Source organism: Ciona robusta, chromosome 11 (assembly GCF_009617815.1).
Source record: "Ciona robusta chromosome 11, ASM961781v2".
Taxonomy (NCBI): domain Eukaryota; kingdom Metazoa; phylum Chordata; class Ascidiacea; order Phlebobranchia; family Cionidae; genus Ciona; species Ciona robusta.
In genome coordinates this window covers 146,433-173,053 of record NC_143245.1, presented here as the reverse complement: position 1 = coordinate 173,053, position 26,621 = coordinate 146,433, and the positions used below count along the sequence as shown (strand labels likewise).

Here is a 26,621-nt window from a genome sequence, read left to right as displayed (position 1 = left end):
TATTAAAAACATAAAATATATTAAACTTAGCTATATATGTACATATTTATATTATGTCTATGATCAATTTAGCCCCATTTGCTGTGTGCTATGTGATTTCTATGGGCGACATAAAATAACTATACATACCATAGACTCCTTAAGATGAAACCTCTCGTGCTCGGGTTTGTCCGATGGTTAACTTGAGCCCTAGACTAATGATATCAACCATTAGATGCGGCATAGGTGCACAATATCATGCTTCGTCACAGACTTTTTTGAGCACGTTAGTGGTCATATAGACCCTTTTTCGTCGAACAGTTGTTCTTGTTGTTTTTTCGTGACTTTTTTCCGCACTTACCTCAAATTTCAATTCTAGCATTTATTCTTTATTCTCTTGATTGAAATTAAATCGTAATATATATTTATAATTTTAAGACTAAATATTCAGATTTAAAACCGCATGATTAGCGATTAATTAACGATTACTTTCCTCCTGTACTTTACATAGCGGAAACACTGTCTGGCAGGTTGGCGGGAAACGACGGCACGTGTTTGTGTGATAAGAAATCCACACAACGATTCACGACTAAATCAAACTATCAACATTTAAGTGGGGACGCTTCTAACATTACCTAATTACTGCGTGATTACGGTTTGTCAAAATTCATGAAAACAAACGTTTTTAGGCGACGACAACGTTAACTTGTTTAAGTTTACAATAAACACATGGTACAGGAGTTGTACAAAGCGTATTTACACATATTCTTAACCAATCACTCAATCCTCATACATAATAAGTTTCATTAGTTATAATACATGTATAAATACATTCTGCCTACTGCTCCACAGTCACCAATGGCGAAAAAAGGATTAACCAATATAGCAGGTTGGGGGTAGATGATACACCTTTTCATTTTGTTTTCTCTTTTCATTTAGTAGTAAACAAAGAACATTTAATAAATTATAAAACCGTATCTTCACGACTTCCACAGACCGTTGTTAATTGTTTAAAACACGATCATGCTATTTGAATATTATGTGCTGAAGGTGTCCCATCCTCCCCGACTCCGCTATATTATGCTAATTAGTTTAAAACGTTCTCATTCATTAAATCTGTGATCTCTTGTTAAAAATGTTTTGCTTTCAGAGTTAGACGCAAAAATAGGCAAAAAATGACTAAAATTCAGTAATTTGACCTTAAATATAATTTGGTTTTTAAAAATGACCTCGGATGGTGTTGAAAGTATCATTATTGAACTCGCCATCCTCTAATACCCCAATATGGATACCAAGATTGTGTCTCCAGCTTCTCTAGAAGTCATTTCAGTCCAGTCGCATGTTTAGGGGCAGAACAGTTATCTACGTAAGCAGTGACGTAACCACGCGATGGAATTTTATCAAAGTAAAAGATGACACAGCACAACTATGCATTATGACACACAATACATCGCGAATAGCGTTGTGACGTCATAAACGCCTCGGGAAGCAAGTTTTTTCGGAATTTTCTCGTTTTGCTGTTTCATTATGACGTCATTTTGGAATGTACCAACGGCATAAATACGTCACAATGCTAATTATATTACACCAAATCCTCAAGAACATAAACGTTTTCGTTAAAGTTTGCACTTCGTAGTGCATTCCTTGCCCCCGGCGCTATGTGGCTTAATTTAACTTTAAAGTGAACACAAATTCAATGCAGATCAACAACCATGAGAACGACTTCGTTTATAATAGGGCTGTGTCTCGTTGCATCTTGTTTCGGTAAGTCGATGATTTTGTTTAGGTATGACGACACATTGGATTATTATGACGTGTGCCAGGTTGTCATTGGTTTACCGGGTTGGGGGGCAGAAGGAAAAAGCGAAATGCGAACGACCAGCAAGCGATCTCTGAAACCAGCACCTTGAGGTCTTATATGGCGGCTTGTTTAGAACAGAACGTGAGGGGTGTGTTAACCACGTGATATAACCGACCAATTACGTTTGTTACGCGCAGGCGGTAGCATCAGGCATCGACTTTAACTCGTTGGTTGATTATTCGATTCTTTGTACGTTCTGGTATCTCAACACGGACCAATGGGTGTGCAGGTAATCAATTATGACGTCGACGTATGTGTGTTTGTTATTGAACCATAGCATGATAATATCTACTTGTTTCGAAACAGCCAATCTGAAGACACTGCTCAATGTTGGCAGGAAAAGATTGCGCAATACATTGACGCCACATCGGTGTTATTCCAACCATTACAAGGTTGTATCTCCCAGTTTGCTACCGACGTTGGGAACGGTGGACCACGTGAGTGACAACCAATGTTTGCAGACCATGCCCATTATTTACAACAATCCTACAGTTACCTACGGCAGCGGGAAAAGAAGAAAAAAGCGGCAGGTTAGCGCCCCCGTGCGACCATACGCTTCGTGCATCCAAAACGATCGCTCTCTTGCTGGAAGCTCGATCAGCATCGATTACGATCAAGTTGCAAGATTTGTTGAGGAACATACTGTGTATGGTTACGCGTAAGTGACGTATGCTGCTCACGTGTTATGACGTGTGTATTACCAATTATTTTTACCAATCAGGTGCGAGGGTTGCGGGTGCCAGACTAGCCAAACCACGCCACCTGGCGGTAGAAATGCATGGGCGTTCCGGTTTGCCGCACTTACGCGCACTGACGCCCCCTTGCGGTCAGTTATTCAAAATTGCAACAACCGATTTTTTCCGCCAGGTAAACTTGCATAGAAACAGTATGTTATAATGACGTCATTATACCAATATTTATTAAAAGATTCCTTTTGGTCTCCGTGGAGCACGTGGTCGGGTTGTGGCGCCACATGCGGCAGTGGTCGGTTCGAATCAAGGAGACGAACATGCAGACTCGGTTCGAATCCCAGCCGAACAACTTCGACTCAAGCATGTCCTGGGTCATCGTTTGATTCTCGCCCTTGCAGCGCCACCTCGTGTTACTCCTGGACAACATGGCAGTCATGGGGAGATTGCTCTGCTGTGACGTCATGCTCCTCTGGTTTCCAATCCAGAACAAGGAGATGCAGTTCTGGGAGTTCCCCCCCGTTATATGACAACTCAAGGTGCCAAGGTTCAAGTTCTCAGAGGCGAACCTGTACCACGCCCTGTAACCCTACTTGGGGTGATTGGGGAATGTGGGGGGCGTGTAGTGGGAGTTGTCCATCTAAGACCCAACAACGACGACGACAATGTCTGGGTGGGAGCTTCCCGTTCCAATGCGTAGGATCTGCAACGCAAAGTCGGCCCTGTAGTGTTGGTTGTGGGTTTTCTTGGGGTGATTGGGAACCATGGGGGGCGTGTTCAGTCAATTGCCAACAAACTCGTCGTCGTGTTTGTTCCAGGACCACATGTGTCGACACGCAACGTAGAATTTGTAGAAGCGGTAGTTGTATCAGATGGGGTGTCTGGACATCATGGAGTTCTTGCTCCAGTTCATGTTCTGTTGGGACTCGAACCCGGAGTCGTCAATGTACGTTAGCTGTGAACCAAGGATCCCTCGACACATCGTTGTGCAGCCGTTTCCTTGGCGGGGACGCGGTGATGATTGGAGCGTGTACTGGAACCAGTTGTAAGTTCATATAATGGTTGGGTGATGGTATAATTACCATGAGGTGTTTCCCCAGGTCCGACACCAAGGTGGGGCGTATGGTCTCGATATACTGCTTGTAGCGTCACCCGGTGTGGGAGTGTGGGTACAAGAACAAGGTCCAGGGTTTGCAGAGTGGGGAATGCACAGGTAGGTGATCCCCCTGAGTTGATACCTACCAAACTCTTAACATAACATGGATATTCAGGTTTCATCGAATCGATGTAGCGGACGAGACACTCAAAGCGTCGGTTGTGTGGCCCGCTGTCGGGGCTAGCCACAATAATTATGAAAAATCATGGGATCACGTGGTCATTTGTAATTACGTCACGTGTAAATATTCTGGTGATGTCATCGCTAGTTTGTAATGTAATAATAAAATACATGTCACAATCACATCATGTATAAATTTATGACGTACCAATAAAGTTTCTAATTATTCCTTACGGAAGTGACGCCATACACGTAACCAACGCGAGACGCATTTTCGCAATCTTTTCACGATTTCATGACGTCACAAACGTTATATATAAACCGCGACACGCATTGTTTGGTTGATTCTTCGATCAGAATGTTGCGTGCGATCATCTGTGTCTTGTTGCTTGGCAACGTTGCTCAAGGTATGACGTCACTACTGGGTATTTGATTTTGTACAATTTGTATTATGACGTAATACATGCAGGTTGCCACTGGTTTCACCATCACCGCGGCAAGCGCTCTACCACGGCGCAAGACACGATACATCTGAGGCATTATTTCGCCAATTGTTTGTCATCAAAGGTTTGTTTTATTATATCATTATAAACCCAAGTCATTACGTTCCCGTATTCAGTTAAGTGGTTTCGACTTCGCGTCACTTGTTGATTATACGGTTCTTAGTTCTGCATGGTACGCCAACAATCAACTAGCTATATGCAGGTAACATTATATTTACTTAATCATATGTAAGTTGTATTACCATGTTGATCGAAAATCTGACCATGGCATCTCAAGTTGCACTAGTGACGTCATAATTTCATACATAATCAGCGATTCAGGCGACACGGCGCAGTGTTGGGCTAACAAGCTCGATCAGTTCATCGACAGAAAGAATATTTTAAGCGGGCCGGTGCGAGGTTGTATCGAGGAGTACGCTGAGGATGTTGGAACAGGGATTTGTAAGATGTTGTTTATTCTAAACTGGTAAAAAGTTATCAAAGGTTGTTATTGCATGTTTTGTAACGACAGCAGCAAAATGAGTTTGGTTGAAGTTACACGTCGGGAAGTTTGTTAGAGTTGGATCTTACTTATTGTGACGTTGCAATTCGCGGAAGTGTTGTGACAAAACAAAGAAATAAAAATTAATTGTTGTTACGTCTTAGTTCGACATTCTACAACAGCTGGTAGAAAGAAGCGACAAGCGGCCACTGGGGGCGCTCCAGATACGTACACGTCATGCATAGCCACTTCAAGTACCTTGGAAAGTGAGGGCAGCAACATAGATATCACAGAAGTTGCAAATTTTATCGAGAACTTTACTGTGATTGGGTAAGTGAAAGGATGATGTCATACACGTAGTTGTGACGTAATGCCTATGACGTCAGATGCCAAGGATGCGGTTGTGGTAGCAACGGTAATGGATACAATATATCGTGGACATCAAAGTTTGCAGCACTTACCAAAGCCGATTCACCACTTCGTGACGTCATACGTGATTGCAACCAAGTGTACCACCCACCAGGTAAGGGTGACGTCATATCTATTATATGATTTTTATTATTGTGTGTGCTTTATGCAGAACCATTCTGGTCTCCATGGAGCGCGTGGTCAGGTTGCCCGCCAAGTTGTCGGCGGGGCTCGCAGGCGAGGGCAAGAACGTGTAGAAACGCGTCTTCCCCTATATTAGAACTCTCCGCATCCATGTGTGGAGGCAGGAACAATCAAAGCAGGAGATGTCAACAATCAAGTTGCGCCTCGTGGTCGTCATGGGGTCAATGGTCGCCCTGTAGCGCCTCGTGTGGTTCGGTCGGTGTAAGGCAACGAACGCGGGTTTGCAACAACTCGAATTATTACAACCAATGCGAAGGAAGGGCAGCTACTAATACGAGTTGTTTCAATCCAACTTGTGTGGGTGGGTTTGTTCGGTACGTTACGTCATACATGACGTGTTTAATGACGTCATTATTACAGGACCGTGCGGGTTTAATGCCACCGCCACAAACGCAATGCAAATCATAAGCTCGCCGAACCACCCGCGTAACTATGGCAACAATGTTCGTTGTGCTTGGATCCTTAGCGCTCCCAGTGGTTACCAAGTTCGTCTTATTATTTCTGAAGGAGGGGTGACGGAGAACCGTTATGATTGGATAGAGGTAAAACTTACACGAATAAATACAAGGCCGTGTATTAATGGCAGTTAAATAGGTATTCGATGGCGTACGTAGCATAGCAAGGATCGGTGGTGTTATAAGCACACCACGAGAACTTAATTCAACAACAGGATCTTTGAAGATTACCTTTACAACCGACCACAGTGTTACACGCAAAGGGTTTAACGCAACGTTTGTAAGATTCAATCCATTGGCAGGTTATTACACTATAAGCTAACTTTATGACGTCGGTTGCATGTGTTGTGACGTAACTGTAATTACACAGCAACAGTTTTACCACGTGGCTGCGGTAGAGAGCTTGTAGCAACTCCTTCTCTGCAAAACTTTTCCTCCCCGAATTACCCGAACGCGTACAGCAACAATTTAAATTGTGTATGGACCATCCGCCCCCCGTCCGGCCAACGCGTTGTCGTTAAGATTGTCGCACAAACTGAACAATGCTGTGATTACGTTGAGGTGACGTCATTAATTATCATTGTTTATCATTATTTTAATTGTGGTCTCGCATTGGGAGCATGACCGGATGTATTAATCCCAAACTAATGTTCTAACGTTGACAGGTGGCGAGAGAAGGAGAGACATCAAGTACCAGATTAATGGGAAACGTGAGTGAAGCAAGACAGTTCACATCAAGAGCTATCAGAGTCCGATTCTACACTGATGGATCCATAACCAACGTTGGCTTCTACGCGACTTTTAAAATATGTAAGTTCGTGTATATTATGATGATATGCACAAGGGTATTATGTTATAAAACAAACACAGCGTAAGCTTATATTTCAAGCTATGTTCGGGTATTACGGTCAGATGTCAAAGCACTGACGTTGTCGGTAAACTTTATCTGGTCGACTTATGTTTCATATCGTGACGTAATCGCCAAGATTATATTGATGACGTACACAAGGATTGACAATGCTATCTGTTCCAGCACAATGTGGTTTCGAAGCCACGGCGACGAACACCTTACAAACAATCGAATCGCCAAACTACCCTAGAAATTACTTGAATAATATTAATTGTGGTTGGGTGGTCATAGCTCCAACAGGACGCCAGGTGATTGTGACGGTGATGGGTGGGTTCTTGGAAATTAATTACGATTATTTACGGGTAAGTAGCATTATTACGCCATAGTTTGGATGATAATCCATCTCTGTGACGTTGATTTAATTGGTTAAAACTTGGTTACAGATATACGATGCCTCGACCCTGTTGACTCAATTATCCGGTCGACTTACCCGCAGTTCATTCACATCAACTAGCGGGAAACTTCGCATGAACTTTCAAACCGACGGATCCGTTGTTAAAACGGGATTTCGTTTAACCTACGTCACACAATCCTCAAGCTCAGCCCCTGTCCCGTCATAAACAGTTGATGACGCCATAAAGCCATAATATTGATGACGTCAACCCACAATTGAAAGTACATTGTTACATAACACACGCGTCAACAATACGTTCATTGTGTTTATTGTTACGTCATACCATTGAACAATATTAATCGAACGTACACGAAGAATCGCCGATGTTACATTTATTGTTTGCACAACAACACCGACACACGGTACTCCTTCCACCACCTCTACAATCGTGGGTGTTCTGTGTAACAACCACAATTATAAAACGGCAATACACCAACTACCATCCAAACCTGCACTTGATCGTTAAAGCAGGCGTCACGTTGTTTACAATATTTAGAAATCGTTTGAACACCAGTTTCTGACGTTCGAATCTCCACCGCACATTGTCCCTAAATAAAATCCACTTGACTTCAACCAATGTGAAAATAATCTATCCCGCCATTTTCAACTTTGTTCCAGAATGAATATCAGGTGTGACGTAACAGAAGACATTATGACGTAATAGCATGTTTGAATATTAATTTATTAACAAGTAGTTTGTTTGTAACGAAATTTTGCCCATTGTATACTTACTGAGGTTTATTATAGAGAGTTTTTTTTAATAGTGCAAGTTTCATATAACTAAGCTTTGCAACGCTTAGTCGTTATTCTATTATATATAAAATTGTTTAAGAAATACTGTTTTAGTTATAACCTGGTTGTTTTGACAAGTGATAAATGTACCAGAATTGTCGCACTCTTGATGAGTTTCACCGACGCACTTCATGCAACGTATACCTGTTGTTTATTATATTGTGGTTAAATATAAGTTGTAGTAGGGTTGTTTTTGTTGTGTTTGAATTTTGTGGCTTTTTATTTATAAACCGCATGAAGAATAATGTTTATCTTTGTGAATATGACTGCCATACCTCTGTCTTGTACATTATTAAAAGTAGAAATATTATTTTAGTTTTATTTATTTAATGTTGCATCTTACCTGGCCTACATCTGGGTGAAAATGTTGCGTTCCATGCCCCGTTATTACAAATCAAATCTCCTGAAACTTCATCGAGAAATCTATATGTAGGCGGGCACGTATAAGTGGCCACTGTCCCTGTTCTGTATGTCTGTGGTTGCTGAGTGACAGGGGGTACCTGATATGTTGGGTCAAACCCACTAGAGCCTGATGGGGGCGGTGACCCACACACTGCAATATTAAATATGGTTAGGATTTTGTTCATGTTTAGTAAAATATAGGAAATATGTTTTTTGATAATTTTTTGTGCAGATTTTTAAAGGTTTAACATGGTAGTGTTTATTGAAAGATTATTTTTCAAAACTAAAAAACTAACTAAGGATTGTTGGGAAACCCTAAATCGTTGTCCATTGCAATTTTACGCAATCTTTGTTTTTTTAGTTGTGATGAAGCTGCAATCAATCGCATGTTTGTGTAATTACCTGCAGGACATAATGGTGCCAGTGGCTCAAACCACCTTCCATCATTGCATGTTAATGTATTAGAAACACCAACAGCCACTGCATATCCTGCCCCACAATGATACAAAGCTATGGTTCCACTCTTGTGTGTTACAGTGGTGGGGCTTGGGGTGTATGTTGGTGGGAAACTATGGGATGAATGTTCAGGTGCATCCACACACACTGTGGGCGAATGTAAGATGGGATTATCAAATGTTCCATAGAAGTTATGGAATTTTTTGTTTAAAATATAAATGTTTGTAAAAGGTAAACCGAACAATAACATATATAGTAACACAAAGTATTTCTAAAGTAAACATATGGACTAAGACTTGGTAATAGTATAGCAGTTTCATTATATCACATACTTTCCAAACATCTTGGTGCGTGGTCTGTACCCCAATCCCCTGCATTACATGTCAATGTTGAACCAACACCAACCGCAAACGAATGGTTAGTTGTGCATGTGTATGTTGCCACTGAACCGCTTATGTAATGCCATCCACCAAGTGTTTGTACTTGGGCAACATTCAATGTTGGTTGGTTACCATTAGATGAAGGAGTAGGTGGGTCTCCACATACTGTAAAACATAAAAGTGTTGCAAATATGATTAAATAACTGGTGACAGTTACCATTGCTGTGATAAACAATAAGCTTACTATGTTGAAATCTAGCATTCTGTTGTTGTGTGTATGAATTATGGATCTCTGATTCAGAACATGTGTCATTAAACCCATGTAATATTGCAGTCTTAATGTTGGTGTTTATTTATTACCTGGGAGACACGTTGGTGATGAATTCATTGACCATGCACCATTACCACAGCTCATAGTGTTCCCCACATTTACTGCAAGTTTGTAACCTTCCATACAATTATACATGGCAACACTGCCACTTCTGTACTTGTTGTTGATTGGTTGTGAGTTGTAGATAGGTGGCAAACCATGGGTGGAGGTGGGGGGAGCAACTTCGCAAACTAGAATCAGGAAATATGGAATAAGTGAAATTACATATTTAGTATTTCTGTGTTTATTGGATGCTGTATCTTGCAAAACAATCGGATGATGTCATTACTGATGATGTCATTACCTGGTTGACATTGTGGCTTGCCTCCCACCCAAACACCCCTTAAACATATTTGTGTCTCACCAACCCCAACAGGGAAGGCAAAGCCAGTTGTACAAGTGTATGTGGCGATTGTAGCGTTTCTGAATGTACCATCAGTTTGTGGTGGGTTGAAACTTACACTTGTTTCATTACTGGGATCACTACAAACTAAATATTAAGTTGTTGTTGTTATATTGGTTAAGGAGCTGTTTACATTGTTTTATTATTTATTTTAATATAAAAATATAAAATCATTGTTTATTTGTTCGTTAAAATTGTGAAATATAATTATTATCTTTGTTGCAAAGTTACAGGATAGATTCGTTGAATTATAAAAAGTTAATTTTATTGAATTCTGTTGAAGATTTAAACCTTGTACGCATTGAGGGGATGTATGTTGGAGCCATGAGCCATGTTTGCAGGTCAATACATCGGATACACCGGCAGATAATGCATAGTTGGTGCTGCATGTGTATGTAGCAGTTGTACCAGCCACGTATTTGTTGCCATCATTCATAACAAGATGTTGACTGTTGTATACAGGTTGGATGCCGTGTATGGAAGGTGGGGGGGCGCTGGAACAAACTGAACACAATGTTAATAGTTGTCGCCATCAACAATGTATAAACATACCTGCTTCACATAGTGGGGCGTGCGTGGCACTCCAAACCCCAGCATAGCATGTTAATGTATCGGCCACACCAAGGGGGAAAGCAAATTCATCGGTGCACCGATATGTTGCGTTAGTTTCACTTGGGTAAGATGTAAGCATATACATGTCATCATGGGAAGGATTGTAACTTGGTGGGTTGCCATTTGCGGAGGTAGTTGGGGCTTCTCCACACTCTGTATAAGGATGGTAATGTAAAAAGATGTTTAACAACACTGGGCAAGTCACCTGGTAGACATAATGGTGTTGTGGCGTTCCAAGCCCCATCGTGACACGTGCGAGTGTTTGCAACAGCCACAGCAACACTGAAGGAAGCTGCACAGGTATAACTTGCTGCTGTTCCAGTGCGATATCTTTCACCTCCCGATATTGTCATTGGTTCAGTTGAATACAATATGGGACCCGAGTTCTCCATAATGGCTGGCGCATGGCTACACACTGGAATGCATAGTGTGAGATGAAGTCAACCAACACATAATGAAGGTTACCTTGCCAGCATTGTGGTGGATTGTCAGAAGCCCAGGATCCATCAAAGCAAACCAATGTGTTGCCATCATCAACATGGGTTGTATGACCTTCCATACAATTATAATGAGCTGTTGTACCCGATAAATACTTTCCACCCAATGTTGGTGATTGTGAATAGATTGGTGGTTGGCCATTCACACCTTCTGTTGGGGCACGTGGGCACACTAGGTACCAAGAATTTATTTTATTTATTTAATATTCAACTAAATAACTTACATCCATAGCAGACTGGAGCGGATGTGATTTCCCAAACACCAAAAATACAACTATAGGTTTGGGAAAAGCCGTCTGTAAAAGCAAGCCCATCAATGCAAGTGTAAGTAACTGTGGTCCCATTGTTGTAGTGGTTGGTCCCAGTTATCACCACGGGTGTTGAACTAAACACTGGTGCCCTGCTGTTTGGGGAAGGGGGTGGGGCATCAGGGCATTCTGTATGAACATCAATAAAGCTTAGGTATGTTTAAACAATAGAGCAACAAAGATTTTAAATTTATGACACGTACTGTGACTTCATACACAACATGTTCTAAATTGATTCCAATATAACTTTATGGCGAAATAGTTTGGGTGTCGTTTTTGTATAACCGCTATATTGGGTAACCTATGCTTGACAACCAGGTTGTGGTGAAAATTATACTTGAAGTTTATTATTGCAGCTTTACTTGGTATTGGAGGTTCAATAAAGAATCGAAGAATTACGAGGTTCGATACGGGTGACTCGTTTCCCATTTCATCTAAAGCTTTCACTGCAATTGCCATCCTGGTAAAAATGGTTGATCGTTTTATTGTTTTGTGTTCTGTATATCGGTGAGATCCTATGGCCCATTACCCCAACATTGTATATGCACATTCTATCCTATACGGGTGAGGTCCTACAGTGAGGCATGCCATGGAACCTGGGATTTAGACCAGAGTTGCCCATTACCCCAACATTGTATATGCACATTCTATCCTATATGGGTGAGGTCCTACAGTGAGGCATGCCATGGGACCTGGGATTTAGACCAGAGTTGGTCCATTACCCCAACATTGTATATGTACATTCTATTCTATATGGGTGAGGTCCTACAGTGAGGCATGCCATGGAACCTGGGATTTAGACCAGAGTTGCCCATTACCCCAACATTGTATATGCACATTCTATCCTATATGGGTGAGGTCCTACAGTGAGGCATGCCATGGGACCTGGGATTTAGACCAGAGTTGGTCAATTACCCCAACATTGTATCTGCACATTCTATTCTATATGGGTGAGGTCCTACAGTGAGGCATGCCATGGGACCTGGTATTTGGACCAGAGTTGCCCATTACCCCAACATTGTATATGTACATTCTATTCTATATGGGTGAGGTCCTACAGTGAGGCATGCCATGGAACCTGGGATTTAGACCAGAGTTGCCCATTACCCCAACATTGTATATACACATTCTATCCTATATGGGTGAGGTCCTACAGTAAGGCACGCCATGGAACCTGGGATTTAGACCAGAGTTGCCCATTACCCCAACATTGTATATACACATTCTATCCTATATGGGTGAGGTCCTACAGTGAGGCATGCCATGGGACCTGGGATTTAGACCAGAGTTGCCCATTACCCCAACATTGTATATACACATTCTATCCTATATGGGTGAGGTCCTACAGTGAGGCATGCCATGGGACCTGGGATTTAGACCAGAGTTGCCCATTACCCCAACATTGTATATGTACATTCTATTCTATATGGGTGAGGTCCTACAGTGAGGCATGCCTAGGGATGCACATTACAGAATTTCGAATCCACGAGATTCGAATCCTTTTGTATTCGAATCTAATTACGGGATTCGGTATTCTGTTTAATGACGTCATCACACGTCACCTCATACAGTGTATTAACAAATTTTGAAACTTATTAATTTTGAAAAAAAAAATTTTTGTGTTTGTGGGACTTTCGATATAATATGTTGGTACCTTATAGAGCCCGTCATTCCCGTTGTATCAGGAGATTTGATGATAAAAGATTCTCGTGTGTTTGCGACTTGTGGTTGGACGGGGGGTGTGTGACAAATGTTCCCATCAAAGTTTGTTGAGAGGTGAGTTGGATCACCAAATGTGTAGCAAACTTTATATGAAGTCGCTGTAATGGGACAGGGGGGGATGATAGACAATGTAGTATCATATATTAATATTAGAACTAGCCCTCCTGGTGAAAAACAATAATTTTATCCCACTCTATTTTCAGGCTTTCATTAATGTGTTTTACAAGAAGACTTGAATCTGATGTTATTCATGGCAACACCAGCATCATGGAAGGTGTTTGAAATATCTTCCAAGATTGTTATGTTTGGTAGATGGAAATATTGCTCTCACCTCTCCCAGAAGCCATATCATCACCTGGTGCAGTAAACGACAATCGAATACCGCTTGTGACATCATTGGGGTCTTCCTGTGTTGCCGTCAAATCATTTATTTGAATCGGGGCCAACGTGTCAAACTCCGGTGGGGTGACTTCTCTGCATTAAGGTAGCATACCATGTTATAAGAAAACGTTGATGGGTTTAGTGTTGAACATAATTCAATGAACTACCCTGCAAATTCGATTGCTCCACCAGTTGTAACGCGGGTGAAACCACCACCACCACCCGTCCCCCCCGTGCTGGGTTGGGATTCCCCAGCCTCGGGGTTGCCTGCCACCGTACCTGTGCGATATAGATACAATGTAAATCATGATGGGCACAAGTCCCAATAGTTACCATTAGGAAACCGAACCCCAAATATAAGCGGTGCTTTTGATGTGAAGGTTGTATCCCCACTATTTGACAAGGATCCATTAACTTCAACCTAAATAGATTGTTTCAATATTTGCGCATTCATTTTCATTATATTCGCACCTGTATACTGTAGCGACCACGAGATGTATAGTTGAAAAACATGGCTGAATATACCCCATCGTTGCGTACCATGTCAGGGCCTTTAGGTCGAATAGATAGATTTACGGGATTACGTCATAGATAGTTGTGTTACATCATAGATAGTTGTGTTACGTCATAGATAGTTGTGTTACATCATAGATAGTTGTGTTACATCATATATAGTTGTGTAATGTGACTACGTCATAGATAGTTGTGTTACATCATATATAGTTGTTATGTCATAGGTAGTTGTGTTACGTCATGGATAGTTATGTTACGTCATACTTCCTCCATTATCAAGGAGTTGTAATCTTTCTTCGGTGGACTCTGGCGTTTCTATGACTGCCACCACAGTAAGGTTTAGCACAGGTAGTCCTGGGTCACCTCTTGTCACCTGTGAAATACCACAAGAGGGTTGTTATAATGGTGGGCTGAAAAACTATGAATCTGTGATAAAATATACTCACAGTTGCTTCAATGATGACGGGACCGAGCACAATATTTGAATTCGATCGAGTTCGGGTCAACACAACAATTGGCTGAACATTTCCCATCGTTTTTGACGTCACAGAAACACTTACAGTGTCACTATACATCGATGTGATGGAATAATTCCAAGTCCCAATCTAACGTTTCAAAGTTGATGGTTTATACAATCAATTATATGACATGGGTTGCTCACCGTAGCTCTGCCTGGAATCACAAACTCAACGAACTTTAACGTTGTGTCAATATTGGCAAGTGGGTGGCTGGCACATGTCCCAGGAAGCGGAATCGATAGTGAGTAATGTAAGCAACCGGTTGGATTGGTCAGCACAATAGCTGGAAGTCAACTAGTTAGTGATGTATTCACGCAGCAGTAAATCAATGTAACTCACTTGGGACTTGGGATTGGTACGAGAATTTAAATGTTGTGTTGATGCCCACTGTACTGTCGATTATAACACTACCAGCCTTACTTTCCCCAGCAGCAAACACGTATTGTTTGTAAAGGATCTGTTATGTAATGATACATTGTTACTTTATCTTTCTACTTTGTGTTTCAAGAACATATACCACTCAAAAGATATCAACAAAAGAAATGCAAAACATTCTCCATGTAGCACATCACTCACCTATGACGTAAATATAGTTTTATTGTTACTAAACAATCACTTACCGTGGAGACAAGGTTTCTGACGTCACCATCGTCATTTGCAGCGATGACGGCGAAAGAACCCATCAGTCGCTTGAGGTCCCTGTCTTGTGCAAAGAACCACTGGCCACCTGTAGCTGTTACTAGGTCAACCAAGGCCGAGTTTTCCGTGGTGGTGAATAAGATGGCGTTCACCACACAGTTCTGGGTTGTTTCCACATTTAACTAACCAACCATTGAAGATGTATTACGTTTACCTTCTGTATAGCTAACTGGGAAACATCGTTAACATAGGGAGGTTGATTCTCCTCGCCGTCTGTCAGCACAATAATGTTGCCGCATGTTTCGTTGGCATCGTGTCTTTCCATCTCCTTGTAGGCATACAACATCATACACCATGCTTGTCCAAGGTAATATACAACTTACATTCATGGCTGCATATATCCCACACCCAATGCACGTCGACCCTCCAGCAATACCTGGGATACCGGCCGCAATCGCCACTCTGTCAAGTTGGGAACTTATCTGTCTGATCTCCATCATAAGATTTGCACTTGAATGGAATTGGACGATTCCAACTTTATCCCCATCCGGAAGTGACGTGCTTATAAAATCCCCAGCGCTTTGTCGCATCATTAATAATCGGTTCTATGACCAACAAAGAGCTTATATTGTATAATTGTGACGAAACAATACATAGACACAGTACATACCCCGCTCATAGACCCCGATACATCCAACACTAACACGAACCTCCGGCTTGCCGCAACTCTAACCACTCGAAATGTTGGGGCTAGGTTGGTTAGGGTTGGGTTCGGGGGGTTGGAGCCGCCACTGAAGTCACTCGTTGAAGTTATAACATCCCAGGTGCTTCGTAAATTACATTTTGCGTTTTGTTCGTTGTCAGCTTCAGTGTTGTGTTGGTTGACCGGGTCGCTTGGATCGCTGTGGCAGAATTCAATCACCTGTTGTGGGTGGGGGTGTTAGTTTGTTACAAGATATTATTACGTATCCTCACCGATGACAAGTAGCTATAAAACATCATAGAGGTTTTTAGACCACGTGGTTGCTCAATGCCCGGGATAAAGTGACAAGTATCCGATGCTGGCAACAACGTTGTCTGGTTGATGATGCATGTTTGGTTCAGCACTTGATAAGGAGGAACGTATTCTCTGTTAACACCTCGTATGCTGAGCGGGCATCTGTAGTTAACAACCCATATTAGTTCGACACCGTGCTTGGCGATTCGCCTCTAGGTGATGGGTTCGAGGCATGACATTGCCACCGTTTGTAAGCGTGTGTATATGACCTTACCACGCGAGGATAAATAAGTTACATTAGTTTATTAATCAGTTTGGCCGAAAGATCCTTTATACCTTGTTCCCTGTAAGACATTGTTGGAATCTAGGTAGTGCCTTTTATGATCACCAGTAGCATATTCGTCAAACACCCCCCACCGTAGATGAGCCCACTCGTGTACAATTGCCTTATCTGTTATTCATAATAAATATAAATAACTTTACTTTTGTAGTGATCGTTCGTTTTATCAAATTACGCGTTGACCAAAGCTCTTTTATTTATTTAACTTGTTAACCTTTTGCTTTAGTTTTCCATTGATTCGCTATGTTAGTTATATATTGATGTTATGTTGTGTACCTGAAGGCCCGTATACAGATTCACGAGTGTCGTTCACCCACTCTGGAGTAAGATGCATGTGAGTGCCCGGTTCGCCACATGCGCCTGTCTGTAACACATAGGGGTTGTCTCCTCTAACGGGATTGGGTGGCGCGATTATAACGTCAGCCTGTCACAAGTATCTGTATCTAGATTGTGCCACCGCATGTATTATATCTAGGCTTTTACCTTCCTGTAGGTTAGCCCAACCGCTGTCTGGTAACTTCCACTCGTCCATGTTTTAGGCACAAGTATATTAATATTACGAAAGTAAGCTCTCTTCTTGGTTGCTGTGAATAGGGTCGGAGAAGCTCGTGTGAACATGTTCTGTGATTAATATTAGTCTTACATATTTGTGGTAACATATATTCGACAGCATTTTTAAGTATTCTTGTTCGACGTCGTTGCACAGTAGTCGGGCCGCTCGCCTCTACAGTATATTTTTGACCCTGCAACCGCTGTGGGCATTTGTAAGATACCAATCGCGCACAAAGTAAAGTTACATACATGGTAACTCGTAAACGGGTATGAGGTGTATGAAACAGAACACTCGTGTTTGCGTGTTATAACGACTGCCGTTGCCCCGCCATGCGAGGATAAACAAGTTAAATTTATTATTACCCGTATTTTGTTGATTAACGTTTCATCCTCCGCTACAGCTGGGTTGATGGCCACCACTATTCCGTCATAACCGTTGTTTACCAACGTCACAGAAGCGAAATCCCCGCCTACCGTTACAACCGTAACTAATATAATTCCGATCACACTTGGTAATGACATTATAAAAACGCCTAAGTTGTAAATCAAAGTTCACTGTCGTGCTGTTTATTCTATTAATCTTATTTATTACGGGTATTGCAAACTTTAAAACCCTCGGCTTCAGTTTACACAACCAGCACGCAGGTCTATATACCAACGCTATAACCGTCTTGCCCCAGGCGCGTTACCTTTTTTTGTGAAACTTTGAATTTTCGCTTCCGCTTCAATGTTCACCATCACGTCGCTTAAACTATGCCAGCCATCTGATAATGCGCTCAATGCTGTTTGCATATTGCTGTTGGCGTTAAAGTGGTTGTGTTGGTGCCACTCTAAACACCGCATCCAGCATTATTGGTGCCTTGTTGCAAGCAAATCGCTTTGTTATTACTTGGGAGGCTGATATCCCCATATTTATGTATATGCCGCTCCAACTCGCAACAGAGATGCATCAGAATCGAATAAACACCGAGTAGTCCAACTGCCGTCCTTGTGTGTTCAAAATAGAGCAAAATCGATAACGTTGACAATGGGTTTAAACTAACTTTTTAGATTTTATTTGCGTTTTTCTTTTGTGGGAAAGCGTAAAACAGGTATTTACCTTACCAAACTTTTTTGTTGAAAAATGTATCAAATTACCCCCATTTATAAATGACTAAAATGTCACAAATCAAAATCTTTAAATTCCATTTTTTGCCTTTTTTGATACAGAAAACAAATAACACATAATTTAAAATTTTTACATTTTTCAACCTTTAAGTTTGTTTTTAGGCCCAAGTGTTTTTGTAATTTACCGAAAAACGTACATTTTCCCTATACCTACTGTGTTATTTTGGACCCAAATTGCCGTTCAATTTGTGTTTTACGTAACAATGGGTTGGACTACTTGGTGTTTCTATGGCTCTGATTTGCTTGAATAACTCACACGGCAATCAAGGCTTCTATTAAAGTACATATTGTGACGTCAAAATACAAATTCATCGTTAATGAAAGTTTGCGTTTATTGAGCATGTTAACAAAGCATCTTTATGACGTCACATAGCATCATGACGCATCAAGCGTTAATTAGTCGACTCCTTATATGGAGCCTGTACACAACGTAGCATCCATGTTACAAAGATCGCTTCCACAACAACATCTACACAACTTGTTTGGGCCATTGTTGCGACAATCGACTGGATTCTAGAATAAGACAAGAGTTACGTCATACGCGAAACTTAACCGGGCGGTTTCTGTTTTCGCGTATAATAAACACTGGTAGAAGAACGCGCGTTTGTCATGACGTCATAACCACACCTGTTTTCTTTCGTTCAAACAAGCTGCTTCCTGTTTGCAATATTTGGTGATCTCCTTTCGTCCCCAGTTCAACGTTCGAATGTCCGTGGCGCACTGTTGCTGTAATATTATAACGTCATATTCAATAAAGTTATACGTAGGTTATCGTTATGACGTCACAAATCACGGGTGAACTGTTCAAAGTTATCGTTAAGTTTTGTTTTAGAACTCTTACTGTCAAAGTTTCAATCGTTTCACGTTGACATGGTTGCTGGTTTTTAAAATAAAAATGTTATCTATACACATTCAACGCACCTCGTTGCGTAAGCATCGTTTAATGGTCCCTGTTGCTTCACATTCCTCGTGGCTTCTTGCTTTATAACAAACCAGACACCTCAGCCCTTCATTAATATATGTTGGATTCATTAATATATACACGATGGATCATAATATATTATATGTTCACCTCTACGCGGGGGGCGTACGAAGTAGTTTAGGTACATTACATTGGACAACCTGGATACTTGCAAAGCTTCGTCTGTGGATTTAATTCCAATGGCGATTCTGTAATTTATTGTTTGGGTATTGTAATGAATGAATGTTACTTGGTTATGCTAGCGTTGCGGGGCAACTGCAAAAATTATAACACTGGTGTTCTGTTGTAAATACCAAGTACAAACCGGTATTCTACAATGTAGATATAACCAGTTGACCACTAGCGCCACCAACTGGGTTTGCTTTCTACCACTTTATATCGGGATTTGTTATTTATCCCAGCTTATATTTATTCGTAGGTTCGAACCCCTTGAGTAACGCAGACCAACCAGTCATAACTTCACCTGACCGTTCCCTTCCTCCCCCGTAGATCCGGTGCAGGGATGACGAAATCTTCACTCGACCCCGCCACCTTGGGCCTGCTGAAGTTTGAAACGCAAATACTTTCTTCAAAGTTTGAGGTCAAGTTACCGATGGATTCGAACGAGTAGCAGATATTGTAAGTGTCGGCTGTAATGTTTAACTACATCAGTCATAAGTAACGAAATATTATGTATTGTTTGTCTGGCCTTAGTCGTTTGTTTAAGAGCAACAATATCAAACTACAACAGGTTACCACCCCGCTTACCCGTCCCACTATCTTCGTCGTCGCCTGGTGACGTAAATCTTACTCTGATTCCACTTCTAGGGTTGTTGATGTTGTTTTGTCGCGCTGAGAAGTCTGTTATTTGGTTCGGTGGTATTGTATCCACGTTTGGATCGTGTACAGGCCTGTGGAGACATTGTTGGTTTATTTTATAAATATCCCACGTATAGTACGCATACCCCGTGTATTCCAATCCTGGTGACGTATGAATCCGCGAAAATGGCCCAACTTGTTTGTTTTGTCTCCATTGTAGCATACCAGCTGTGTGTAGGTTCGGTACGATGGTGCCTGTTTGGTACGATGGTGTTATAAAGCATTAACAAGTGTCCAAACACTCCACTGAGTTACCGTTTTGTAATATCCTTCCAAACATAAGAGGAGCATTGGCTCCAGCCGCCGACCCCGTTCCAGCACTGCCATCTCCCTCGACCCTTATCTGTGTTGGCAATACAACATTGAACCACAGATGTATCTATGACCTCACTAAGTTGACTGTGATGTCATAATAAATAATCACCTGTATGCTATATCGACCTCTAGCGGTATACCCGTAGAACATTCTAGAATAAACTCCGTCGTTTCTTCGCGAATCCGGGCCTATACATGTTTGAGGTTATTGTTGTCAGCCATATAGTTTAATATGGAAACTCATTCAGTATAAAAACTTTAATATACCAACGTTACCTATAGTTGAAGTATTTCTATATTGTAAACGAAACTTTGGTGATATGACTTGAATTATAAACACACCAATCTTACTGCAGTAACGACTCGTCTGCAACATCAATATATGTTAACTCCACCTGCGCCATTATCGAGCAGTTGAAGTGTTTCTTCTGCCAGGTCGGGTTTTTCAACGATTGCGAACACACGAAGACCAACCATGGGGCTTCCAGGGTCGCCACGGGTTATCTATGAATGTGTGTTCATTTTATTTGGCTGGTTCTATTCAGATTTTTAGGTTGCTGCAAAAGTTTTGATATTATACCGAATTTGGTAGCATAAGGTACCAGAACCAGTATATAATCCAAAAAGTTTATGTCGATGAAACGTGACCTACCCTCGCTTCAATGACCACTGGTTTGTTGATTTGTGACGTGTTCCCTCGTATACCTGACTTAATGACTATGGGCAGAACGTTTGGTGGCGACTTTGATGTCACGGTCGCACTTATTGTTTCGCGTCGTCGTGTCGTAATTGTGAAAATCCATCGCCCTCTCTGTTGGTGGTGGTGTGGGGGAAGGTTATAGTGGGTGCGCATGGCTTTTGCATATGTGCTGCCATTTAACCAGCGCCGTGGCTCAGCGGTTAATCATAAGATATGGGTTCGAGCCTTGTTGCCGTCATTGTGGGTGTATTGGGTAGGACACTAACAGTAATTGCTCCAACCCAGTGGTTATTATTGGTTTGTCCAAATTGTCAGCCACACAGAAGACTAGTACCATATTGCAACAACGTATGTTTGACTTACGGTTGCAACTCCAGGAATTATAAACTGAATAATCTTGAGTGTGCGATCAGTTTGCGACAGTGGGTGGCCTTCACATGCGTTCGGTATCAAGTTTGATGAGGTTGAATACACGCAGCCACTTGGGTGGGTGAGGGTTATATCTGTGGGAACATATAATGTAGCACTGTTGTTTACCTTCATGTGTTGTAATGCAATTACCGGGTTTGTTGGATTGCCATGTAAACAGGAACTTTGTGTTGCTGCCCACTGTGATATCAATGTTCACCCCATCCATGGTAGAGGTGCCGGGCGTCACTACGTATTGCTTGTATAGTAACTGTGTGGATGCTCGTAATTATCGGGGACTCACATTATATTTGGTGACTTGAGTGTAACTTATGTATCCTCGCATGGCGGGGCTACGACAGTCATTATAACACGAGTGTTCTGTTTCATACACCTCGTGCCTGCTCACGAGTTACCACGTATGTAACTTATGTATCCTCGCATGGCGGGGCTACGACAGTCATTATAACACGAGTGTTCTGTTTCATACACCTCGTGCCTGCTCACGAGTTACCACGTATGTAACTTATGTATCCTCGCATGGCGGGGCTACGACAGTCATTATAACACGAGTGTTCTGTTTCATACACCTCGTGCCTGCTCACGAGTTACCACGTATGTAACTTATTTATCCTCGCATGGCGGGGCTACGACAGTCATTATAACACGAGTGTTCTGTTTCATACACCTCGTGCCTGCTCACGAGTTACCACGTATGTAACTTATTTATCCTCGCATGGCGGGGCAACAACAGTCATTATAACACGGGTGTTCTGTTTCATACACCTCGTGCCCGCTTACAAGTTACCACGTGTGTAACTTATTTATCCTCGCATGGCGGGGCAACGACAGTCGTTATAACACGGGTGTTCTGTTTCATACACCTCGTGCCTGCTTACGAGTTATCACGTGTGTAACTTAATTATCCTCGCATGGCAACGACAGTCATTATAACACAGGTGTTCTGTTTCATACACCTCGTGCTCGCTTACAAGTTACCACGTCTGTAACTTATTTATCCTCGCATGGCGGGACAACGACAGTCATTATAACACGGGTGTTCTGTTTCATACACCTCGTGCCCGCTTACGAGTTACCACGTATGTAAGATAGTAAGCGATACACAAACAATAGCAGTTGGTACCGTAGATATCCTATTACTAAGATCCCCATCGTCCTCGGTAGCGATAGCAGTAAAAGCGCCCATTAGTCTCTTTATGTCGCGATCTTGAGCGAAGTACCACTGTCCTCCTGTCTCTATAGCTAGCTCGGCTAACTCTCTATTGTGTGCGGTGGTGAAGAAGATGGCATGCACGGTGCAATTCTACAGTGAGGAAATGGTTGGTAGGTTGTGGTGAGGAATATAATTATTGTTTCAACACAACCAATGCACCTTCTCCCGAACCATCGGTGCTATTGTTTCCACCTTCGGTTCCTCATTTTCCATCCCGTCCGTTAACACGATGATGTCACCACAGACCCCACCAGGGTTGTCTCTTTCCATCTCCTGCGTTGTTAAGGTTAAATATCAACAACAATAGAATTTAATATGTGTCAATACAGGAATGTGTTTCGTTTCTTCGATCACGGTAACGAAGGTTAGTGTAGAACAAATATGGGAAGAGATGGAAGACCAACAGTCGCTATAGCATGTTTATATGAATAAAGTGAGAACAAAACACCTACACTCATACTTACGTCGATGGCTGTCTTGATCCCACACCCAATACACGTCGTCCCACCAGCAGATATTGGAATCATTCGGGTTAAATTAGCTCTATCTTCACTCGATGTGATGTTGGATATTTGCAGAAGTAGTTGTGATGTCGATTGAAACGATGTGATTCCAACACAGTCACCGATGGGTAGGGAAGTTGTGATGAATGTAGACGCACTTTGTCGCATCATAAGCATACGGTCCTACCATATCATGGTGTTAGTTACGTGTGGTTGTAAATTTAAAATCTGGTGAGGTCTGTAGCACCCTATATGTTAGGTTTATGGGCCAACTCTGGTCTAAATCCCAGGTTCCATGGCTTGTCTCACTGTAGAACCTCACCCATATAGAATAGAATGTGCATATACAATGTTGGGCTAATGGGACAACTCTGGTCTAAATCCCAAATCCCATGGCATGCCTCACTGTAGGACCTCACTCATATAGAATAGAATGTGCATATACAATGTTGGGGTAATGGGCCAACTCTGGTCTAAATCCCAGGTCCCATAGCATGCCTCACTGTAGGACCTCATCCATATAGAATAGAATGTGCATATACAATGTTGGGGTAATGAACCAACTCTGGTCTAAATCCCGCGTCACATGGCACGCCTCACTGTAGGACCTTATCCATATAGAATAGAATGTAATAGACTTACCCCTCTCATGCTGCCCGATACATCCAACACCAACACGAACCTTCGATGTGCGACCTGTCTAACCACACGAAATGTTGGGGCTAGGTTGGTTAGGGTTGGGTTCGGGGGGTTGGAGCCGCCACTGAAGTCACTCGTTGAAGTTATAACATCCCAGGTGCTTCGTAAATTACATTTTGCGTTTTGTTCGTTGTCAGCTTCAGTGTTGTGTTGGTTGACCGGGTCGCTTGGATCGCTGTGGCAGAATTCAACCACCTGTTGTGGGTGGGGGTGTTAGTTTATTGTTAAGAATGCAGTAGAATGAATGTAACTTGTTTGTTCTCGTGTGACGGTTTAACGACAGTCGTTATAACACGGGTGTTCTGTTTCATGCACCTCGTGCCCGCTTACCAGTTACCACGTATGTAACTTTGTGGGGGGGTTTGTCTTTCTAAATAGGTGGTAATTTGTACAACACGTTAGCAATTGTTGGAATTGATACCTGCTGTACATAGCTGTGTGACATCATAGATGTGTTTAATTCGGGATGTTGAACATCGTGAACATAGAAAGCACAAGTATCGGTTTGGGGGAGTCCCGTAGTTCGATTGACTTCACATAGGTTGGTGTAGGGTGGCGTAAACTCGATGTTCAAACCACGGAGACTCTTCGGGCATCTAAGAATATATGTTTATGATAATAATAACTTTTATTTGTTTCTTCGATATCGACAAAACGACAGTCGTTATAACAAAGGTGGCTGTACACAGTATCCGGAATTCGTCCAATTTGTCTGTTTTGTCCGGATTTCGCTGCCGCGTGCGGAATTCGGTAATGGGTTTGCATACGACTTCGCAGGCGAATTCACACGCTGAATACTGTGTACAGCCACCTTTACCGTTAAAAACATTTGCTTTTGATGTCGTATAGTGTAAAACGCTGTTACACGTATATTAGAACATAATGTATAATTACGATACCTGGTGCCTTGTAAAACACCATCGCTGTCGACATAGTGACTGCCGTGCCCCCTAGTGGCGTATTCATCGAATACTCCCCACCTTATATGCGCCCACTCGTGTACAAGCACCTTCTCTGTTGAAAATACTTAATAACATTTTTTATTTGTCTCTGCAAAGATCGAATATTAAAGTAATTAAAACAACGGGGGATTAACACTAAAACGACATTCGTTAAAATAAACTAGAGATAAAAACAAGACATCGCGCGGCTTTTAAGTAATACACACGAACAAAGCACCCACCGACAGCGCCAAAGATTTCTTCCATGTTATCCACGACATACTCTGGGGTAAGATGGATGAACCTTCCGTGCTCGCCGCACCCACCAGTGTGTTCGGAGTAAGGGATGTTCCCTTTCTGTGGGTTCGCTTGCGCTATTATTACGTCAGCCTGCGTACATACATTGAATGAATGTAACTTTTTTTATTCTTACATTGCGGTGCAACGACAGTCGTTATAACACGGGTGTTATGTTTTTTACACCTCGTGCCTGTTTGAGCAATTGCCGCCGACTGTTTTGCCCAAGGCCACACACACACACATTGGTGACAGCGCCAAGCATTGAACCTATGAACTATATGGAAGACAAACAGGCGTGCTAACCAGTGTGCCACGGCGTCGTACAATGCCGTTTGTGACGTCATTATTGTCGGTTCTGAATCGCGTATGATTATGACGTATCATACCTTGCTGTACGACAAACCAATCGCTTCGTTGTAACTTCCACTCGTCCATGTTTTAGGCACAAGTATGTTAATATTACGAAAGTAAGCTCTCTTCTTGGTTGCTGTAAATAGGGTCAGAGAAGCTCGTGTGAACATGTTCTGTAATTAATATTAGTCTTACATATTTGTGGTAACATATATTCGATAGCATTTATAATTAGATACAGCTTATCTGCCCTTTCTCCCATCATGTCGGTTTCTGGCAAACTAATTTATCTCCCGCCCCAACCACCGTTACACTAAATGTCAGTGCGGTGGTTAGCATCAACAAACCTTACTCCGAGGTTGTTCGAGATAAACATTTATAACGATGTTGCAGAACAAGCCAAGCTTTGCATGCATGTATTGTCGTAACGTATATTTTGCACACGCCATCACGTACGTCACTAGTTCCTACGTCACCGCATACGACACCCACATACGTCATCACCACCTACGTAACCCACCCTTATATTAGTTATTATCCTCGGGTCTTCTGCAATTGTTGGATTGATAGCAATCAACACGCCATCAAACCCATTGTCTTGTAGCGTTACAGCTGTTTGATCCGCCATCACACCCCCCCACCATGTACACAAAATAACCAACACACAATTTATCAACATCCTATACTCCTTGTTTAACATATCTCCCCTTTTAAATTCCGCCTTGCTACAAACAAACTAATTCTAATGAACAACCAGGTTGTGATTCAACAACCTCCTTCCATCTATGGTGCCGAAGGCAACCTGGTACCACCTAGCTTTCCTTATCAATGTTAAAGGTAATCATACTTGATACAATCTACTAACAGCCATCAATACATGGGACATGTTATTCTACCTTCGCCCACCATACCATCTTAACCAACTTTGTTTATTGCCGCTTCAGGTGTTTGGTATTCAACATAGACCGACCTGTCACGATCATGTACATTCATCGTCGTCGCGTCTAATCGCGTTCCTGGTGTGACGTCACGACTGTTGTGACGTCGACAACGTCTTGAATATTACGTTTTATTGTTTTGGATGAGTTTCAAACAATAACATACTCCTACGTCACAATAGT

General features: G+C 42.0%; 3 protein-coding genes across 4 annotated transcripts; 1 reads left to right on the top strand and 2 right to left on the bottom strand.

Annotated features, from left to right (window-relative positions):
- The first annotated feature begins 1,588 nt into the window (after nucleotides 1-1,588).
- On the top strand, nucleotides 1,589-7,733 carry LOC149727475 (uncharacterized). Its single transcript, XM_089888375.1, has 22 exons — nucleotides 1,589-1,743; nucleotides 1,803-1,921; nucleotides 1,978-2,069; nucleotides 2,147-2,277; nucleotides 2,333-2,498; nucleotides 2,562-2,707; nucleotides 2,768-3,574; nucleotides 3,630-3,742; nucleotides 3,801-3,864; nucleotides 4,063-4,212; nucleotides 4,275-4,372; nucleotides 4,425-4,510; nucleotides 4,622-4,749; nucleotides 4,954-5,119; nucleotides 5,176-5,312; nucleotides 5,370-5,702; nucleotides 5,762-5,943; nucleotides 5,996-6,158; nucleotides 6,227-6,417; nucleotides 6,522-6,666; nucleotides 6,890-7,068; nucleotides 7,150-7,733. The coding sequence occupies exons 1-22, from the start codon at nucleotides 1,692-1,694 to the stop codon at nucleotides 7,324-7,326; spliced, it is 3,825 nt and encodes a 1,274-aa protein (XP_089744501.1). The 5' UTR covers nucleotides 1,589-1,691; the 3' UTR covers nucleotides 7,327-7,733.
- Nucleotides 7,408-17,675, bottom strand: LOC149727474 (calcium-activated chloride channel regulator 1-like). Of its 2 annotated transcripts, XM_089887913.1 has the most exons (32): nucleotides 17,406-17,675; nucleotides 16,974-17,111; nucleotides 16,767-16,914; nucleotides 16,487-16,601; nucleotides 16,129-16,312; nucleotides 15,824-16,075; nucleotides 15,537-15,758; nucleotides 15,368-15,481; nucleotides 15,135-15,314; nucleotides 14,854-14,971; nucleotides 14,658-14,797; nucleotides 14,443-14,601; nucleotides 14,261-14,369; nucleotides 13,955-14,034; nucleotides 13,817-13,904; nucleotides 13,651-13,762; nucleotides 13,434-13,576; nucleotides 13,035-13,200; nucleotides 11,743-11,840; nucleotides 11,297-11,509; nucleotides 11,041-11,244; nucleotides 10,781-10,990; nucleotides 10,516-10,728; nucleotides 10,255-10,467; nucleotides 9,865-10,050; nucleotides 9,551-9,751; nucleotides 9,143-9,355; nucleotides 8,757-8,957; nucleotides 8,296-8,505; nucleotides 8,014-8,096; nucleotides 7,610-7,708; nucleotides 7,408-7,557 (listed from the first exon to the last, which is right to left on the bottom strand). In XM_089887913.1, the coding sequence occupies exons 1-32, from the start codon at nucleotides 17,562-17,564 to the stop codon at nucleotides 7,456-7,458; spliced, it is 5,073 nt and encodes a 1,690-aa protein (XP_089744039.1). In that variant the 5' UTR covers nucleotides 17,565-17,675; the 3' UTR covers nucleotides 7,408-7,455. The 2 variants fall into 2 exon arrangements, with proteins under 2 accessions (XP_089744039.1, XP_089744040.1); XM_089887914.1 differs by lacking the exon at nucleotides 9,865-10,050.
- Nucleotides 17,676-18,522: 847 nt separating this feature from the next.
- On the bottom strand, nucleotides 18,523-26,358 carry LOC149727473 (calcium-activated chloride channel regulator 1-like). Its single transcript, XM_089887925.1, has 22 exons — nucleotides 26,021-26,358; nucleotides 25,536-25,673; nucleotides 25,092-25,239; nucleotides 24,808-24,922; nucleotides 24,330-24,504; nucleotides 23,852-24,103; nucleotides 23,171-23,392; nucleotides 22,866-22,979; nucleotides 22,617-22,796; nucleotides 21,626-21,743; nucleotides 21,428-21,567; nucleotides 21,017-21,175; nucleotides 20,760-20,868; nucleotides 20,474-20,553; nucleotides 20,305-20,392; nucleotides 20,136-20,244; nucleotides 19,939-20,081; nucleotides 19,655-19,820; nucleotides 19,282-19,379; nucleotides 19,131-19,216; nucleotides 18,837-18,935; nucleotides 18,523-18,722 (listed from the first exon to the last, which is right to left on the bottom strand). The coding sequence occupies exons 1-22, from the start codon at nucleotides 26,198-26,200 to the stop codon at nucleotides 18,618-18,620; spliced, it is 3,024 nt and encodes a 1,007-aa protein (XP_089744051.1). The 5' UTR covers nucleotides 26,201-26,358; the 3' UTR covers nucleotides 18,523-18,617.
- Between the last annotated feature and the right edge of the window lie 263 nt (nucleotides 26,359-26,621).

Excerpts from the sequence above, each read along its gene's own strand:
- LOC149727475 (XM_089888375.1), top strand. The coding sequence starts at position 1,692 with ATGAGAACGACTTCGTTTATAATAGGGCTGTGTCTCGTTGCATCTTGT. Across the intron at positions 2,708-2,767 it reads CAACCGATTTTTTCCGCCAG|ATTCCTTTTGGTCTCCGTGG; the intron begins GTAAACTTGCAT and ends ATTTATTAAAAG. Across the intron at positions 3,743-3,800 it reads GCAGAGTGGGGAATGCACAG|GTTTCATCGAATCGATGTAG; the intron begins GTAGGTGATCCC and ends ATGGATATTCAG.
- LOC149727474 (XM_089887913.1), bottom strand. The coding sequence starts at position 17,564 with ATGTCATTACCAAGTGTGATCGGAATTATATTAGTTACGGTTGTAACG. Across the intron at positions 17,112-17,405 it reads CGTTAATCAACAAAATACGG|AACATGTTCACACGAGCTTC; the intron begins GTAATAATAAAT and ends TATTAATCACAG. Across the intron at positions 14,798-14,853 it reads GTACCAATCCCAAGTCCCAA|CTATTGTGCTGACCAATCCA; the intron begins GTGAGTTACATT and ends GTTGACTTCCAG.
- LOC149727473 (XM_089887925.1), bottom strand. The coding sequence starts at position 26,200 with ATGTTAAACAAGGAGTATAGGATGTTGATAAATTGTGTGTTGGTTATT. Across the intron at positions 24,923-25,091 it reads AGAAATCTTTGGCGCTGTCG|AGAAGGTGCTTGTACACGAG; the intron begins GTGGGTGCTTTG and ends TATTTTCAACAG. Across the intron at positions 20,082-20,135 it reads CCAGGATTGGAATACACGGG|GCCTGTACACGATCCAAACG; the intron begins GTATGCGTACTA and ends ATGTCTCCACAG.